This window comes from Physella acuta, unplaced genomic scaffold, assembly GCF_028476545.2.
Source record: "Physella acuta isolate Inbredline_101_S28 unplaced genomic scaffold, ASM2847654v3 ptg001225l, whole genome shotgun sequence".
In the NCBI taxonomy this organism is placed as follows: Eukaryota; Metazoa; Mollusca; class Gastropoda; family Physidae; genus Physella; species Physella acuta.
The window spans coordinates 104800-124968 of record NW_026732742.1 but is presented as its reverse complement, the minus strand read 5'-3'; the positions used below and the strand labels follow the sequence as shown (position 1 = coordinate 124968).

At 34.2% G+C, this 20169-nt stretch overlaps 2 protein-coding genes across 2 annotated transcripts; both read left to right on the top strand.

Moving 5' to 3' along the window:
- The first annotated feature begins 534 nt into the window (after positions 1-534).
- LOC131957254 (protein mono-ADP-ribosyltransferase PARP10-like) lies at positions 535-4418 on the top strand. Its single transcript, XM_059321992.1, has 4 exons — positions 535-652; positions 1506-2125; positions 2676-2780; positions 4186-4418. Coding segments are annotated over exons 1-4 (960 nt in total). The 5' UTR covers positions 535-650.
- A 2103-nt stretch (positions 4419-6521) lies between these two features.
- LOC131957243 (gastrula zinc finger protein XlCGF7.1-like) lies at positions 6522-13357 on the top strand. The gene is made up of 3 exons (XM_059321979.1): positions 6522-6576; positions 10387-10455; positions 11420-13357. The coding sequence occupies exon 3, from the start codon at positions 11434-11436 to the stop codon at positions 12316-12318; it is 885 nt and encodes a 294-aa protein (XP_059177962.1). The 5' UTR covers positions 6522-6576; positions 10387-10455; positions 11420-11433; the 3' UTR covers positions 12319-13357.
- Positions 13358-20169: the final 6812 nt, after the last annotated feature.

Sequence of the window (20169 nt, the reverse complement as noted above, 5' to 3'; positions counted from 1 at the left end):
AACAAAACCAAAACAAACTCTAGACATTGGTTTATGCCTAACCTTGACCATAACACTAACCCAAACCCCAACCCTAACTCTGACTATAACACTAATCCTAAATCTAGCCCTAAGCCTAACACTAGCCCTAACACTAGCCCTAACCCTATCCCTAACCCTAACACAGGGTGTAATGTGCTATTGTGCGGGGAGGGGGGGGGGTAATTGACTGGGTGTAATTACTCCGGGGGGTAATGTCGGGGGGATGTCTGGGGGTAATTGACGGGAAGGGGTAATGCCCTGTTCCCAGTTTGGACAAGGGTCATGTTGGATCTACAGAGAGGAGAATATGGATAAAACTTCGTCAATTACAAAGGCCGACTGTAAAAGGCCAAAAATGATAAAAGTCTAACAATTAATCCTTTACTGGACAGATAACGTTATAGACTTCTTCAATTCATCTACTATGTGCTTATTTCATACAATCAGGCTATTCAATTTATCACACTTATCATAACAACAAAGTTCAGAAAGGTTGTTTTTTTTATTAGCGACGTTAAAAAAGAAAATCGCTTCATTTGCCTTTCTTTGAAAACAGCTATCGGTAACCACTTTAAGATATTCTCCTTTCGTGATCTTCATTACTTAGCCTAATTCAAAGCTTCTAGGATATGTAAGTAAAAAACTTGTATTCAAAATTACATATCATTCTCACTTTATCATTAAAATACTATTTCAAACGCTGAAGTTTCGAAGTTAAGAATCCAAGATTGGTATATTTTCGATGTTACTTATTTAAATACATTGTTCAAGTACAATAGTCATTAAATTATATACCTTATAAGCATATTTTACAAGCATTTTATTAACACTTTTGTAAAATTTACGATTTATTATTACGATTATTAACACACAAAAATCGAAATATATAAAACTTAAAGTATCGATTTTGTTATTGTATTTGTTAACTTATTATTTTGACTAAGATATTTCAGCCAAATCATCTTAGGGCCTACATGCATTTTAAATGGTAGACTAATTAATACCCTATGGTGTCCAAATAAACAAAATCTGTTTTTTACCATCAGAATATTTTTCTTGTCCTTGTAAAATACAGTATTAAAATGCAATTTCATACTTTTAAAACTTTTAGAATACAAAGGTCGTGACGTTCTATGAACACATTATCTGGTAAAGTTCCTTGTCTCACAAGGTGGTTCTTTAGTTTAATGAAGTAGAGTTAACCTGTTTCTATAACTTAGACATTTGAATGGATTGTGTGGCCCAGCTGCCGTTACTTTCATTAACTTGAGTCAAGTAACCATTATAGCTGGGTGGACTCATGGACGTTCTACGGACTTGAACCCGAATTAGAACTCGAGACTTTCTTGTATGCTCTACCATTTGGTCATGCCGCCCATAATTAGATCATTTGTCGCGTTTAAAAAGAAAAAAAAATTCCACAAATTACCAATAAAGCCTTTGCTAATAACTCGAAACTTTGAAAGACTTCAACTTAATTTCAGGATCCTGACCGATATGAAATCAGGTATACTTAACGTTCTGTATATAACTCCATTGATGAAATCCGACAAGATCTCTGTGATGATTGCACGATCAGTTTTGGCCATTTTGTTGGTCGCATCGACCGGAAGTTGCGACACAGATTGCCGGAAGCTCAATCACTTCTCGGAGGTCACAGCATCGGATCAGCTTCAGTTGGTAGACGTGGACCAGACGACGTACAAAGCAATCGAAAACTTGTTCCTGCAGAACTGGAACTTTTCAAACGTTGGGAGAGGAAAAGACGCTAAAGGTATAAGCTTTAATCACGTGGAAGTTATCGATATTAAGAAGAACGTTCATCTGAGTATGGAATCGTACAACAAAAAGCTCAGGGAAATCAAGAATATTAAAAATATTTCACCAGTTACTAGCGAGGTGGCGACTTCAATAAACTTAAGTCCAGTTTTGTCCAGTCAGTTGAGTGCAGAGGCCAACGAATATTTCTTGTTTCACGGCACAAAATGTTCGAGTGTAAACTGTATTTTAACACAAGGTTTTAACGTGTCCTACTGCAAGTATACCATGCTGGGACAGGGGCTGTACTTCGCTGAGAAGGCCATGAAATCCGACCAGTACTCAGGTAATGTAAACATTTTATTTACATAGCACACACACTTACACAATGGTACACACATACACATATAATATCCAGGTACTTATTACACGCGGTGCACTTAGTTTGCATGTTCGTATAAGTAGGCTGGAATTCAAAATAAATAACAGTAAATAGAGAAATATTTGCTTTCAGCTGTTTTTAGATAACAGTAATTAGTTTTTAAACGATTGATTTGATAAATGTTTAGTTATAGCTACGATGTCTAACCTGTTTGTGTTTAACGTAACATAATCGAAGAAGTAGTTACTCTAAATATGATAACTTAGTTCCAGGAGTACTCGATGGGTGCTGGGTTATTTCTAATTTATGTTTAATAATATTAATCTATTATTCCTTAAACAATGCCCTAAATATCTTTCCTCAACATTTTAGATAGTTTAGTTGCAATTTGTTGAGTTTTAACTTTATTCGCATTTCACAGCCGTTGAATAAGAGTAGAGATTGCCATGTTTAATTAATTGCATGTTTAATTAATTGGTTTATTGAATCTTTTACAACTTTTGCAATTTTTCAGACCCGAGAGACAACAGAACATCGCTGGGAACCAACCTGACAATGATACTCGCGAGAGTGATCCTAGGCCCGTATTTCGCCTGTAACAAACCGAATTGTCTACAACGTAGGGCTATGATCTTATGTTTTCCTGTTTGTTTAGTTAGGATAGGGAGGGGAAGAAATGTGAAGTTGTTTAGTAAGGACATCTGACAAAGGACAGAGAGAGGAAGAAATGTGAAGTTGTTTAGTAAGGACATCTGACAAAGGACAGAGAGAGGAAGAAATGTGAAGTTGTTTAGTAAGAACATCTGACAAAGGACAGAGAGAGGAAGAAATGTGAAGTTGTTTAGTAAGAACATCTGACAAAGGATAGGGAGGGAAAGAAATGTGAAGTTGTTTAGTAAGAACATCTGACAAAGGACAGAGAGAGGAAGAAATGTGAAGTTGTTTAGTGAGAACATCTGACAAAGGACAGAGAGAGGAAGAAATGTGAAGTTGTTTAGTAAGGACATCTGACAAAGGACAGAGAGAGGAAGAAATGTGAAGTTGTTTAGTAAGGACTTCTGACAAAGGATAGGGAGAGGAAGAAATGTGAAACAGTTTAGATGTTGGATTTAAAATATAATAGCTACATAGTACTTTACATTATAACTTAATTTCAAATGAGTTGAGTGCTATCTCGAATGGTAGGCCTACAGGCATGATGTACCTGTCCATCCAACTGTTATGGGTATCTAACTCACGTAAGTGAAATTAAAAATGGTTGGGCATAACGCTGACCACACTATGCCTTCATGTGCCGGGGTCATACGAGCAGGTGAAACTTGTACCATTGACCTCCGTGTTTGAAAGATTAACTTTACTTACACAAATACAAATGAATTTAGAAATATTTAACTTAGAAGAAGCTTCCAATCAACTATTGAACACGCTTAACACTTTTAATACACTACAATTTTTACATATCCCATTAACATTTTAAAAAAATACAATTATGAGCCACCCACTATGTTAGATCTTACCTGACAATATATCTAAAACTTTCCACCTTTACCTGACAATATATCTAAACTTTCCACCTTTACCTGACAATATATCTAAACTTTCCACCTTTACCTGACAATGTATCTAAAACTTTCCACCTTTACCTGACAATATATCTAAACTTTCCACCTTTACCTGACAATGTATCTAAAACTTTCCACCTTTACCTGACAATGTATCTAAAACTTTCCACCTTTACCTGACAATGTATCTAAACTTTCTACCTTTACCTGACAATGTATCTAAAACTTTCCACCTTTACCTGACAATGTATCTAAAACTTTCCACCTTTACCTGCCAATGTATCTAAAACTTTCCACCTTTACCTGACAATGTATCTAAAACTTTCCACCTTTACCTGACAATGTATCTAAAACTTTCCACCTTTACCTGACAAAGTATCTAAAACTTTCCACCTTTATTTGACAATTTATCTAAAACTTTCCACCTTTACCTGGCAATGTATCTAAACTTTCTACCTCCAGCCTTCCCACCATGCGAAAGTTTACCCTACAACGCCACATCTCTTGTGTATGAAGCATCCTGGTCATTATTTCGAGAATTCGTGGTCTACGATGATTCCCAGGCTTTCCCGGCATACGTCATAACATACGTACGTGGAAATCAGCCTGTTACCAAGTGGAGCCTAATGACGTGGACACAGTATGCCTTGTCTTCGTGTGCTGGGACTCTGTTGTATAAATTTTTAAATAAATAACGGAGAGGGAAAATGATTTATATACGTTTCACAGTCAGCATTACATATTTCAACTTTTAAACGTCAACACTTATTAGTAATCATACTAAAATGACCAATATTATAAAAATAATAATAAAATAACATTATTTTAAATAAATGTTTGTTGATTTGTATTTATAAGAGTTAAATAACGTGACAATGTTGATAATGTAGAATGTAGACTTTATTGTAGAGTAGAAAGGACAAGACATGAGACATGACAGTACAATTAAGAAGGAGGAAGTAGCACTGGGTGGAACACACACTGCGAAAGTCTCACTCTAATGTGACACGTCAGGCACTGGAGTCAGAGTTTCTTTCAGTCATCTCTTCGGGGGGGGGGGGGGGGGGGGAAAGCATAGCCCCCACCCCCGAAGAAAGTCTACCCCCGAACGAAATGGAATTTATATAGAAAATATACTTTTGACTGTGTCCGCCCCCCCCCCCCGATTTTTGTTGTCCGCCCCCCCCCCCCCCCCGAAAATTTCAAGTGCACTCCCGGAGAAAAAAGTCTTAAAGAAACGCTGACTAGAGTGGGACCCTCAGAGGACGCCATGACAGACCTAGAGATCTGAAGACAACAGGGATGTTTTGGAAGAGAGCAAAATTAACATCCGGGGACCGGACAAAATGGAATGGTATGGTCGAGGGCCTATGTTCAACAAAAGGACTAAGTCAATTCAACCCAAAGACTTGCCAAACCGCTATGTAAACTTTAACATCAGCAGAGTTTAACCTGGGGCACAAACGCAATGCAATCGAATATTTAAACAACACACGTTAGCTATCTCTGTGTCATATTCAGCTGTTTGGAGTGAAGGTGGCTCATATTTTCAGAGTGCACGTGTAGGGTGAATGTTCACTATACTATGCAAAAGGATGGCGTAATAGTTTGTCAAGTGCACACACACACACACACAATATATATATATATATATATATATATATATATATATATATATATATATATATATATATATGTAAATATTGGTGTGGATTACATAGATCAAGATCTATTTACAATCACAGACAGAAATATCAGAGTTGTATTCTAGCGTCCATCCGTACAAACAAAAATCAGTAAAATCCGAAACTGGCGAAAACAGAGAAGTAATCCTAATGTATTGAGTAATCACTAAGCAATGTGTAGAGGTTACAATCAGAGTCTCTTCAAGGCAGACCCCCCCCCCCCCCCCACCCCACCCGAAGAGAGTCTACCGCCCTCCCCCCCCCCCCCTCCCCGAACGAAATTGAATTTATATAGAAAATATAAATATAATTTTAATAGTCTCCGCCCCCCCCCCCCCCCGAAAATTTTAGTTCTCCCTCTCCGAAAATTCTAGTGCCACCCCCCCCCCCCCTCCAACGGGAGAAAAAAGTCAAAAGTCTGGAAGAATGATTGAAAGTATACAAAATTCTTACGGTAACGCAAAATAATTAAAATCTTAATTAATAAAAAGCATACAATTCCTTTTTTTTTTAAGGCCAAATAGGCGTTTAGCCCATCATCTATACTTGCTACTTTTATTGCCGATTTGAAGGCGGATAGTACTAGCCTGGGATAATCAGGTACAAAGCAAGTCATTGGGGTTACTTCCCTTGTTCTAGGACTTATTTTTGGCTCAGACGACGCACAATCGTGTAATAACAAGTGTTTAGTCAGAACATCGGTTTTCAGGAACCAGAGTATTTTATAACTAAAATTAAATATGTACTTATATATAAATATAGTACATCTGACTATATTATAATGTAGCCGATATGAAAAGGTGCGTTTTCTTCTTGCTATACCCCCCCCCTTCCCCACACACACTCTTAATCTCACACAGTAATAACATTATTAATATTATTTTTGTTAATTATTACTACTACTAAGCTATGCATTTTTATATTGCTGTTCTTAATATTATTGTAAGCGTGTTTTGTAATGTGCTGTTCAGCATTTACTCTTTTTCAATTTTCATAATTGCCATTAAAACAATATTATGCATGTTTGACAATTATTTATTATTTTGATCTGGTAACTTAGCCCTTAGATGAACTTCCGCTACAGGTATTTATATTATTCATTTTTAAGTTCTCCAACAAAGAATTGATCAAAATTTAGAGTAGATCTCTGTATTTTATTCCTTAAAATGTAGGCCTAACTTAATCATTTAAACTCACATAAACTCACTGTTTGATGTTAAAGCTAAATGAATTTAGCAATAAAGTATTAAAGTTATATTACATTCGGTTAAATTAAATGCTTAAGAAATAAAAAGCGCAGAATCGTAGAAAACTGGATCCGAGTTCTGCTGGATTCTAGTCTAGATCTAGATCTAGATCTAAATCTAGATCTAGTATCTAGAAATCTAGACTATAACTAATCTAGATTTAGATATCTAGATATAGATCTAAATCTGCTCGTTATTGACAATATTGATCTGAATCTAGATCTAGTCACTTCTAGAACTAGATCTAGTCTAACTAATCACTGACTAATCAGAAATGACTCTATTTTTCTTGTCATCAGATCTGGAATAGCCTAATCTACTCATTAAACTAAGCCTAATTCTAGATTAATTCTAAGAGTAAGTTAAGAAAATAATAAATTATTAATAAACGTCCAGATTTCAGCAATATAGCGCAAGGTTCAAATTGAAAATCAGTCTTTAACATACCCAGGAAATTTAGTTCAACTTTGTTGTCAACATCGCTGAAAGTATTCAGTACATTAATTTGACAAATGAATCCTGCACTGTATACATCTCTGCATCTAATCCGTATTTCTGCCAAGTTTCACTGTTGTACTAAAACTTGAAAGAGTCTCTATAGACTCAAAGTAACACTTCTCTTTTAAAAAGGTGAAAAAGCCCCCCCACCCCCAAATCCACAAGTCGCTGCGGGCGTCTTAAATCATATTGAAATCAAACTTATACAGTTTAAAAGGTTATTTATTTAAGAACAGAATTATGTATAAAATGTTAGTATAAACACAATAAAATCATGCAAAAAATAGAGTTTAACATGCAGGTAGTTGAGGGAGTAGGGAAAAGCCGATGTTCTCGGCAGCAACCTTGGCTTAGCTACAAAAAATTCCCAAGTCTAGGTCACACGAACTGAGCAAAAAAAAACATAGGCCTACTTAGGCTCATTGTGTATTGACATACTTGTAATAGGCCTAGTACCACACATGCGACATTAGTGTTATGAAACCAGGCCTGAGAGATATAACTTAGATTTCATTTACACATTGACATTAACACTAGGCCTACTTAATGTAAAAATATCAAGTATAGAGGCCGAACTGAAAAATACAAGTGAAAATTTTTGGACGTATAGAAAATTAAGTTTAAATAGGTTAGAAGAGTAACTTACATTTTTACTTTCTCGTATATACGAAGTATAGAGAAAGTATTGTAATCGTGCACAAAAATCATTTGAAATTTTAACAATTTTCACCGTATTACACCTCAGTCCTTCATCACATCCGAAGTATAGAGGACTTATTTTAATCGGGCAAAAATTATCAATCCAGATTTATCAAAATTAAGAGGTTTTATGCGTAATCCAGTCTGAAAAACTGGACTTTGCAATTCTGTCCGTATGTCTGTGTGTGTGTCTGTGTGTGTGTCTGTGTGTGTGTCTGTCCGTGTGTAAACACGATAACTTGAGTACCGTTACAGCTAGGTTGATGAAATTTCATATATAAGTATTTTATCAAAATCGTAGATCCGTATCAACTTTTGAGCGATTTCCGATAACCGGAAGTGGTACTTTTCCTACTTTGAATTTTTTAAAAGCCTATAACTTGAGTACTATTTCAGATAGATAAATGAAATTTCACATGTAAGTAAAAGATCTAATTCTCTACCTTCTGTTAAATTTTGAGTAATTTCCGTTGACTGGAAGTAGTAATTTACGCTACTTCCGATTTCTCAAAAAACTAATGTAAATTTTTAAAGTACTAATAATATTGCACACTATTATACGCGTTTTTATTCGGCGTTTGCTTGGTGCGCAATGTTTTTTTTTATGAGATTATATTCTATTTTTAAAAGTTTAAGTATTTAAAATGGATTAAAAATCATAACTATATCCCCAGTTACCATCCCCTGTTGTTTTATATAAGAATATTCGAGAAAGTTTAGGGGAGATCACTACCGGTTTATTTCATTAAGTAACAAATTTCAAATTGTATTTCTGGCTGTTTTTAACTAGATTTAGGTTGTATTTAAAGTCAACACAGTAGAATCTTCAACACAATAAAATTTATCAATAAGTTAAGCTCCCCATTGATATTAAGTGATACCGAAATACACTTAAGATATGAATATTTATTTAAAAAAAGAAAGAAGGGGCTCTTTCAACATAAATTAAATTTCTCAGTAGTACACTACAGAAAAATCTAAAAAGGATAAGAGATTTGAAATGCATCTCAACTATTTTGATCAATAACAATACAGTTATTCTATGGCTTCCAGCTCTTGATTGCTTGTAAAGTTACATGGTGTCGGGGAACCATACTACCTAAGAGCCTACGATAATGATACCAATGGTGACTGAACTAGACGATGTTGATTAGGCCTCTTCATTCTTATTGGAAATAATTTTTGATGTAAACTCTAGTTTGTTTTTGCTTCAAAGAGACATAAAATATTAAATTTTGCTAGTATCAAATTTTAACAAAATTATATTTTAAATGGATTTATCTGCTATATTCTTGTATAAGATATTAAAACTAACAATATTATTATCTAGATTCTATCATTCTAAGAATATAATTAGGTCTTATGTTTGAACTAGTAGACCTGTTCTAATACTTAATAATTACGGAATAGTAAGTAATAACATATCCAGTCTAATTAAAAATAATTGAAGTAGGCCTATATAGTAGTCTATTAACCTATCTCTGTTTAGTTATTAATTTGTGTATAAGTACTATAAGCTACTAACTAAATAAGTAGAAATTGCCTAGTATATAAGCCTATGCTTGGTGTTAGTAAATCTTCTAAGAATATGATTAGGCCTAATGTTTGAACTTGTAGGTCTGTCGAATTAAAAATAACGAGCTGACCCGCGCCATAAGCATACGCGCAATTTAGTTGTTTTATTTGCTACTTTTCAGTAATTCATAATTTGTGAATTTGACACTACCCCCCCCCCTCCCCCAATGAAAGCAGCCGTCTGTGACGACAGTTTACAGACGACAATAAAAAGATCAAGGAGAACTTGGTTTCAAATTGTTTAAAAGCTACTTATTTTTGAGGGGTCACAGTAAATGCATATCTCCATCAGCACATTTAGCGACAAAAAAATTGGAAGTTATTACAGTACAAACAAAATTCTTTGAAGTCTGCATCAAACTTCATTGTAACTTGAATGCAGTATAATTTTTACAGACATTTTCGCATTTTACCCCACCCATCATGATTTTAAAAATAGACTAAAATAAATAAACAAATAGAAATCTTTGATTGCTTTTCTGACATTATTTCAGAGTGCCACCCCCCTTCATTGGACATGCATTAGTCTTTGTCCTTTTATCTAGTTATTATTTAACCTAAATACTTCTATTGCAAACGTATGTTAGCATCTATGTGCAGTTTTATCTTTATATCTTCAATAACATTAATAACAACATAGAAATATTGATATGTTTTCTGAAAAATGTCCTAAGAAATTTATTGTACAATGACACCCACACCCCTTAACTGGGCTGAATTAATTGTAGTAATGGCAATACACAATAAAAATAAATGAGATACTTTTAAGAACCAAAATTTTTTTTACCTTGCTTATGATAAAATGTTTCTATTTTTGTGCAGTTTTATTGTCATCCCATTCAGAACGGACTATTTAATTGAACACCTGGTACATTATAATCATACATTTTTTTTTAGATTTTCATATACCAGCATTATGGTTTTAAACAAACCCTAAACTCTTATTTTTTTTATTGCAGAGTTATCGGTTATAAGACATTTACCATGTGACACTACCATGTGATTTGTCAACCAGTAGCACAGTTTGTGTAAGTAAATGTTTCAGTCCAATAATTTCAATATATGACATTCATGATTATGCTGTGTATCATCAATATAAGATGGATATATATCACAATTCATTCTGACTCTATTTTAGTTTAAAATTTTTGAAAACTATTCTTAGTTGGTCACTCTAAATCATAATTGACATCACACTCATTAGGGAAACAGGGTATTAGATGTCAGTCTTCTTCATTCTTAATTTTAGTGTTGGATGGGATCCCCTCCAACACTGTGTCAACTGGTTATGTGCCATTTCATGTGGCTGTGAACATATAACATCTTTTATTGACTATATTTTGTCTTGCTGAAAATATTGGTGCTGAAATTGCTTTTTTAAATATTTTTTTTTTGATTATACAGTTTCCCGGGGGATGTGTATTCCAAAAAATTATTTTACCTAATTAAGACTAATAATTTGACCGGCAATAAAAAAACTTACAAAACTTTGTTCACCTTTACCCTCTCCACCATATAGAGCAAATGAAGTAGAGTTCATGTGTTAGCATAAGAAAGGATAGTGCCCTCAGTTTTCTGCCCAGCATACTTCACTTTCCCTCATGTTAGTCAGGTACTACTCAGAAATTAGTGAACTTAGGGGCATCCTACTGGCTGTTTCAGAGAACTGAACTTAAGGCTCTGGTGCTAGAGGTCATATGTTCTACTCTCTGATCATGCCATTACATTCCCTATGAGTGAACTATAATGGAGTAACTTAACCAGATGCTTAAGTTTCATTTTAACAATGCTGCTTTACACTCACTTTCTACCTTCCCCCCCCCCCCCCCCCCAATCAAATGTTCTGAAGATGTGTGTCATATACCATATACTTGTGATTTAACGCTTTAAAAAAGTAACTTTGTAAGGTTAAATTTATGATGGATAATTTAACAGGTGAAAATCACATTGATTGTTTGACTGAATTCAAGCATACAATTTTTTTATTTTTAGGTTAACAAATCTGGATGTCAGAAATGGAAGAAGGGGAGAGTACTGATGTTAAACAGAATTTATTAGCTAGAGAGAAGCCACTTCCAGACACTGAGCCAGAGGTCTCAAACAACAATGCCAGTAAATACCAGTCTCCAGGTACACTGGAACATCGTCCTGAAGACTTGCTGCTTGAGGTGAAGTCTGAGGTACTTTCTGATGATGAACAAGGAAATGAGGTGCGTGACGATTCGGATGAGGTTCATGATCGTTACATCAGACTAGTTCACTCTAAAAATGTTGTTGAGCACGCAGCGAGTGATTTAGCTCACAAGGAACATGAAACTTGCAGCCTGTGCAGTACCGAGCTACCTCAGAGTTTCACTGTCAAGAAGGCAAGAAAAAAGCAGGTCCCCGGCGAAAAAAAGTTCGCCTGCAATATTTGTTGTAAAGAGTTCGCCAGGCGGAATAATTTACTGCAGCACCTCATGGTGCACACGCGGGAGAAAAATTACATCTGCAGTGTGTGTGACAAGGAATTCACGCAGATCAGCAATTTGAAGCGCCACCTGCTTGTTCATTCAGGGGATAAACCTTTTGTTTGCGATATATGCAAGCAGGGGTTCTCTCAGAAGGAGACGCTCAAACGACATGAGGTTGTTCACACGGGGGAAAGACCCTACATATGTGGTATTTGTAACGTAGGTTTCACACAAAGTGGAATTTTAAAGCGTCATCAGCTAGTCCATACAGGAGAGAAGTCGTTCTTTTGCTCGTTGTGTAGTAAACAGTTTTCCAGCAATAATAGTTTAAAGCGTCACCAACTGGTTCATACGGGTGAAAAGCCTTTTATTTGTTATGTTTGCAAGCAGGGGTTTTCTCAGAATGAGACGTTGAAAAGACACTTATTGATCCACTAAAGCATTTCAAGTTTTTATTGTTAAATTTTAGTACAGGATTGTGTTTTTTTTTTTTTTAAATTGTTTTGATGTAATATCAATGTTAGCATCAACCTTTCTGCTGTTCATCAAAAACTTCTGTGTTAATTATATGTCAGTCACTTATTTTTTTCATCTCTTTGATGTTATTTATCCAAACAGTAGTGTTAAGGGGATATGCACAGTTTTTTTTTCTATTTTGTTACAATTTAACATATAAAGCAATTTAAATTGTTTTATCATGTTTAGCAAAGTAAATATTAGACTGGAAAAAGGAGTTTGAAAACAATTACTGTCGTCATGGAATTTTTTGTACATTTAAAAACATTAACTGCTTCTATTTGAGTATATATTAAAACTTTTGTGACAGCATTATTTTCATAGAGCTACTAGTCAGAATCCTACAAGGTCAGAAAGTTTGCACTTTTTTAGTATGCTACGCATATCTCCTTAACAAAGTTGTGTGTGTATTAATGTTGACTTTGTTGTTCAGTTTTAGTTTTTTAAATTATCAGAGCATGTCTTGTGATTTGTCCCCTCATGTATTGGTCTAAATTGACTAATTCTTCATGTTAGTAAACATTTCATTGTAATGTTTCTATTTTAAGTGAATAAGTAGTATAAATTATAATTAAGATCATGATTGAAAATTCGCAGTATAAATTTATTTTATTATGCGACATTAGTTTTCTGCTTGAAAAGAGTTTTACATTTTTATTTTAACAATTTTATTCTAGACTGTTTGATTATTGCAATTTGCACGGTATGACCTACATAAATTTATAACTAATTTAAATTACAACCAAGTCATTTAAAGCTCCAATGGTTCCATGTGCATACAGTATTTTGAAACAATATATATATATAAATATATACAGTATACAAAAGACACCAATGGTTTACACAAACATAGTAGTAAATAGGCCTATATGTAAATGTTTATAATTAGCATCAGATGATGTCTGTGTGAGTGTATGTATCTGTTATAATGATTATTAATTACATAAATTAATTAAAATATGTTTTTGACTTTTTTCTCTTTCACAAGTTCTGTTTGAAGTGGCTTACTAGGTTCTTGATCGACCTACCGACTGACTGACTGTTATAATGACATACAGACAGAATGGATGGATGGATAGAGACATAAAATAGACTGTATAAAATACATAACTTTGTTAAACATATAAAACAACAACTCAACGTCTGTTAGTTTAGTCGTAGCCTATTTGACCGCTCAGAGCCATACCTGTCTGTTTTGTTCGTCTCGTCTAAGTCTAATTTTATAATTATGGCTTGCCTAGCTTTAGCTTCTTCTTCTTTCTTAATTATTAGTGTTAAAAGGATCGAGATTTATCTGCCAGTGGGTTTGAACTCGAGACTTTGTTCGAATTTATCAACCGACTCGACCACGCCTCCAACACAATTAAGCGTTACGTGTCAACTGTTTATGCGCCATTGAGGCCATTGACTCCGATTTCAGCCTGCTTTTCTTTTTGGATTTGCTTCCATAGCCTTTGTCCAACCAAGAACAAACTACAAGGCATCAGTTGTTTTAATTTTGGAGTTGTCACTCCTAGAAGAGTGGCTGTTCCACAGCTAATGAGCCTCATCTGCCCGAGGGTTCGAACTCGAGACTTTTCGGTTTAGCAACCATGAGCTTTACCGACTCGACCACGCCGACCCTTAGCTTTAGCTAAAATAATGTCATTGCAAAAACGAAATATAGTAGTAGTCCCAAGTTTTAAAACTTTCTATTTCTTTTCACCTCAAAGTATCGCTATAACGATACTATCAATAACATTACTCAAGAATCTAACTTAAATTGAATAGCAGGAAAAGTGCGCCAAATCCGATTAGATTTACAGTAATCTAGACTATTCGAGACGCCATACATGTGCCTGATCAGTAAATTGTAACTACTGTAAACCCAATTTATTTAATTTTATAACAATCCAAGCAATCATTTAAATAATCAAGACGAAAACGGCGCTCTTTCAGGACAAGAATGAATAGTAAATCACAATTTACCGACTCTCCGTTTCGCGATTGCCAAATCACTATATTTTGTGACTTTGGTATTCTATAATGTAAACGTATAGCTACCATTAACCAAGCTCTCCGATTAATCGCATATTTTAGTCAAACAGCTAACTACCAAATGTAATAAATTGAATTATAAAAAAGGCCACATATTTTGGCATACAAAAATATACTAAACTCTTTATTATTATTTAGTATAATCATTAGTGTTATCAATTCTGTTATATCGTACGCTATACGTTATGTTGGTCTTTATGAACAGAAGAACCTACCACTGACCAAAAAACCGTAACATGCATAATTGTGTATCAGTATATTGGAAATAAATCTTCTCCCTATATAGCATTTTATGATTTTAAGCAAGCAATTCATAATGTGGAAAGAGATGTCCAACAGTTTTATAAAGATACAAATTGCCATATTATCCATAGCAATGTTAACTATCCCTGGGATTCAGCAGACCTTCATTAAATATCTGGTGTGAAGTTTTTATTCTATAAGTTTCTATTATGGTTTTGAAACATTAAACTATTTTTTATAAGCAACAAAACACATTTCTATAACCAGATTGCACTAAAAGTGCCATCTACTTTACTGTTATAGAAGAATATAAAAGAAAATTTAAAGAGATCACTACCCTTGTATATAAAACGAAAAAAAAAAACCTGCCAATTCTAATAATTGGTGTGCATCTTGTAAAATCTACATTATAAAAAAAAAAAAAAACGAAGAACCCCTTAATTTTTATTTGCACATATCAGGATCTTTTACGCAACCTAAAGATATCATTACCCTGGTATATAAATCGTGAAAACCTGCCAATTGTAATAGTCGGTGTGCAACTTGTAATAATTACATAATAAAAATCCAAAAAGAAAACATAAAGAAGAACCGGTTAATTTTTAATTGCACATATCAGAATCTTTTACGCTACCTAGCCTCTTCTCCATGTTGATAGTTGAGAGCTGGTCTGAGATTTGCGTCCGTTACTCGGTTCATATCTGGTTCTTGTAATCCAGCGTCTATCAAAATGAGTGTATCAGAGCCGAGACTCTAACAATTTAAAGAAAAAAAATTAACACGTATAAAAGTCTTTTTATAAAAAAAAAATTATATTTAAACCTGAAAACATGGTTCTTAGCCTGTGTTCTATCGATCCCCAGTGGCTCAGTGTGTTATTGAATTCCTACTTACTTCATTAATTGTGTCAAAGCCACATATACAGGCGTGAGTTGATCGTGTATTTAGGAGCGCGGCACGAACACAATTTTTATTTCTATATCGTGGCTCAGTATTCTACTGGTGAATGATCTAATGCAATGTTGTGCGATTTATTTGTTAATATTAGAATCCCTTATTACTATGCCGAGCATGTGGATTCGCATGTACAAAGGAATTTGATGAGAGTGAGTGGCCTAACTGAAACTATTTGCAATTGCAAAGTTGAACAAACCTTGTTTAGCACAGGCTAATATATCTCAAAATAGTCTATCTTCTGAAAACAGGCTATATAAAGAATATTTCTTTAATTAAATGCGCAAAAATAAAAATCAACAAAATCTTAACTTTTTAAAAATTCTTTGTTCATTTTTGTTTTCAGAAGATAGACTATTTTGAGATATTTTTTTCATATTGATAACATTAAAAAATCGTTTTAGAATTCTATGGTGATTTGAAAATATATAAGTTTTATCATTTCAAATGAATACTTTTTTGCAATAAATCAAATCCCTATTTTGTGAGTAATCAGTTTAACTACGATTATTATCAAATTATGATTATTTATACACACAGATGTTCGATAGTCTAAATAATGTTTTTTTATATTTTGCGATACTAAAATTCTATAACACGAAATAAGAATTTTATGACGTTCAAATTATAAACGGAAAATACAATTAAAGAAATGACGAATAAAAATTGACTGGAATGGCAATGATGTTCAAATATATTAAACCAAACAACGCATGATACATTTGTAAACAAAAAAGGAAATTATTTGATAAGTTCAGAACATGACGACATATAAACTGAAGAATACACCTTTAGAATACTGCTTATGAAATAAATAATCCGGGACTGATCTCCCCTAAACTTTCTCGAATATTCTTATATAACATTAAGGGCGATGGCAACGCGGGATATAGACTGGATTTTAAATCTATTTTTAATGACTAATACTTTTTAAATATAATAGAATCTTGTAGAAAAAAGAATTGCGCACGCCAAAAAATATATATAGCCTATAATTGTGTGAAATATTATAAGTCTAATATATAAAGCTCAATTCTGTATGTAACACATATGTTTGTCGTGGATCTTCGATGGATTTAAGTGTTAGATAATTAAAGTCCTTATGGTCTAAATTTATGAGTTAAAAAAATAATATTGAAAGTTTTGGGAAATAATTTTCATTTATCAAACTGAAAGTAATAATTTTCGGCATGTTCATTAAACACAAGTTATAAAAAAATATCATCTTTTACAAAAATTCTAATTATGTCTTTATTTAGTCCTATAGCACTATCTTCCCTTTGATAAATTAGGAAAACACAATTACTTCCCTTTATAAAACCATTGCATTAGTGGAAAAGAATTTACTTTTTATTACTTTGTTTTGGTGTTGGGAAAAAAAATAATTACATAATTAGCGGGGATTGTTCAAGTGCAAATGTTGTAGGTATTTTACGGATAAGCTTGGAGTATTATAATTGTTCATTAAATTGAAACGGGCGCGTTCGTTTAAGTGAGTGCAAAAGACTATGAATAAGTTGGGGTACTATAGTCGTTTATTATGCTGAAACAGGCGATTCCGCCCCGGGCTAGACTGTGAGCACTTTGCGTTTATGTTCGCGTTAGTGTTTTCTTTGTGTTTAGGTTGGGTTTGCGTTAGTGGTTGCGTTTTGATTTGGTTCGTTTTTGTTCTTTCTTTTTTCATTTTTGTTTGTGTTTTTTTCTTTGGGTTTGTATTTGTGTTTGTGGTTGGTTTTGCGTTTGGATTTGGTTTGTTTTCGTTTGCTTTTTCGTTTTTTTTCTTTGTGTTGGTATTGGTGTTTGTGGTTGTGGTTGGGTTTGTTGTTAGTTTTTTTGTTTTCGTTTGCTTTTTTGTTTGTTTTTTCTTTGTGTTTGTATTGTTGTTTGTGGTTGTGGTTGGGTTTGTTGTTAGGTTTTTGTTTTCGTTTGTATTTGTAATTGTGTTAGCGTTATGTTTGCGTTTTGTTGTTTTGGTTTTGGTTGGTTGTGGTTTGGATGGGAAATGCCGGATTTATGATGATTACTAAACACACAGGTAATGGTCTTTAACAGAAAGGTTTTAAACAAAAGCCAGAGCAGGGCCAGGTCGGGACGGCTAGTACTTTATAAATTCATTTTCGTTTTTTGAAATTCCAGTCAACGGAAATTACTCAAAATTCGACAGAAGGCAGAAGATTGGATTTTTTTTTTACTTATATGTGAAATTTGATTTACCTATCTGAAACAATACTCAAGTTATAGGCTTTTGAAAAATGGAAAGTAGAATAGGCTCCACTCCCGGTTACCGGAAATCGCTGAAAAGTTTATACAGAACTAAAAATTTGATATAATACATGTAGATACATTTTCATCAACCTAGCTGTAGCGGTACTCAAGTTAGGGTGTGTACAGACATACAGAAATATACACACACACAGACATAAAAAGTTTAGGTAATTAAAAATGGATTTAAAATCATGTCTATATCCCAAGTTGCCATTCCCCCATAGTGTTTTATAACAATATTCGAGAAAGTTTAGGGGAGATCACTCCCGGTTTATTTATTATACTTTATGTATATCAATAAACGCTTGGGTCTCTCCAGAAATCGTTATGATGCATTTAACAACCAACGCTTTACCATAATTAATTACTCGTCTCTTTTTAATGAGTATCGCGAATCGAATTTTAATTATCGGTATTCTAAAAGTTAGCCTGTGTTAGCTAACTTAGCTGTCAGCATTAATTCTAAACGCGACCCACCACCATCTTTGTTAGCCTGTTAGCCTCTTACCAAAGCTTTTGAAATGTATGGATAATAATTTTATATTGTAGAAATTATCCAAATAACTAGAATCTTGGGTCAACAATGTATGAAATCACCAGGACACTATTTCTACAAGAGAATTTTCGGACAAACAGTATGATATATATATATATATATATATATATATATATATATATATATATATATATATATATATATATATATATATATATATATATATATAAAAAGCAATGTATGTGTATCTGTGTATCTGTGTGTCTGTGTGTCTGTGTGTCTGTGTGTTTGTCCTTTATGCATTACTACACCTCTCATCACATCGCCGTGACACTTTGGGAAGTTGTTGAGAATATTCCTGGGGAGGTTTCTGCGAAAAAAATAATTTCAAATTCGCAGGGGTGGCGCCCCGGCAGGGCGCGATTTGTTTTTCTCTATATACGGTATATAAAAATAAAAGTCTATTTTGGTTTGGCATCGTTCATCCGATAGGCATGAAACTTTGCGGAGTAGATTAGAACACTCTAGGGGAGGGTTCTGTACAAAAATCCTTTTTAATATCGCAAGGGCGGCGCCACGGGAGGGTGCGATTTTTCTCTATATACGGTATATAAAAATAATAAAAGTGAATTACAGTGACACCGTTCATCCGATAGGCATGAAACTTTGGGGAGTTCATTATAAAACTCTAGGAAAGGATTCTGTAAAAAACCATCTTTAATTTCGCAAGGGCGGCGCCACGGGAGGGTGCGATTTTTCTCTATATACGGTATATAAAAATAAAAGTCGATTTTAGTGTGACACCGTTATCCGATAGCCATGAGACTTTGGGGGAGTTAATTAGAACAATTCAAAGAAGGGTTCGGTAAAAAAAAAATCCTTTTTAAAATTCGCAAGGGCGGTGCCACGGGAGGCTGCGATTTTTTCTCTATATACGGTTTATAAATATAAAAGTCTATTTCGATTTCACACCGTTCATCCGTGTACCATGAAACTTTGGGGAGATGTTTAGATCATTCAATAGTAGGGTTCTGCAAAAAAAAAATTGTTTAATATTGCAAAGGCTGCGCCCTCCGGGGGGGGGGGGGGGGGAAGGATTTTACATAAAAAAAATAAAAAAGTTCATGAAACTTTAGGGAGTAGATGAGAATACTCCCGAGAATCCGAGAATTTTTCTGCGAAAAAGAAAACTAACGTTTCTTATGGGCGGCGCCATATAGGGTACAACTTTCGTCAATACACGGTTTGGCGCCCAGAGTTTTAGAGCGACTATGTTGGCACTTAGCATCCGTTAATCGAGCGTCCCGCATTGCGAGAAAGGGGTACTATAATATTCAGCGGTAAAACTACAACACGCTTCTAAAAATAACTTTGTAACGCGAGGAAATCCTTCAGTGTAGTTTCGTTACCTTGCCAAAGATGAAAAAAATAACTTTTTGAATATGAGGAGCCTACTGTAGAGTTTCGTCACTTTGCGAATGATGCAATAAGCATCTACTATTAGACAAGCCAGTCAGAAATTGAGATCGAGCATCTAATAATAGACCATTAGTAACGCTAGCATATTGCATCAGTCACACTGATGTTTAAAACACGTTAAATACTTTTTTACGTGTTAAAGTAAAAAATCCTATTCATTTGTGTCACTTTAGCGAATGACGAAATCTGCATCATTATTAATAGGATGCTATTTGGACGATGGCGCCTGTTAGTTTAAGGAGCCAGGGGTCGTACGCCGCGCCTATGCGGTAGTCTAATCGTGGGGGTGGGGGCCCTGA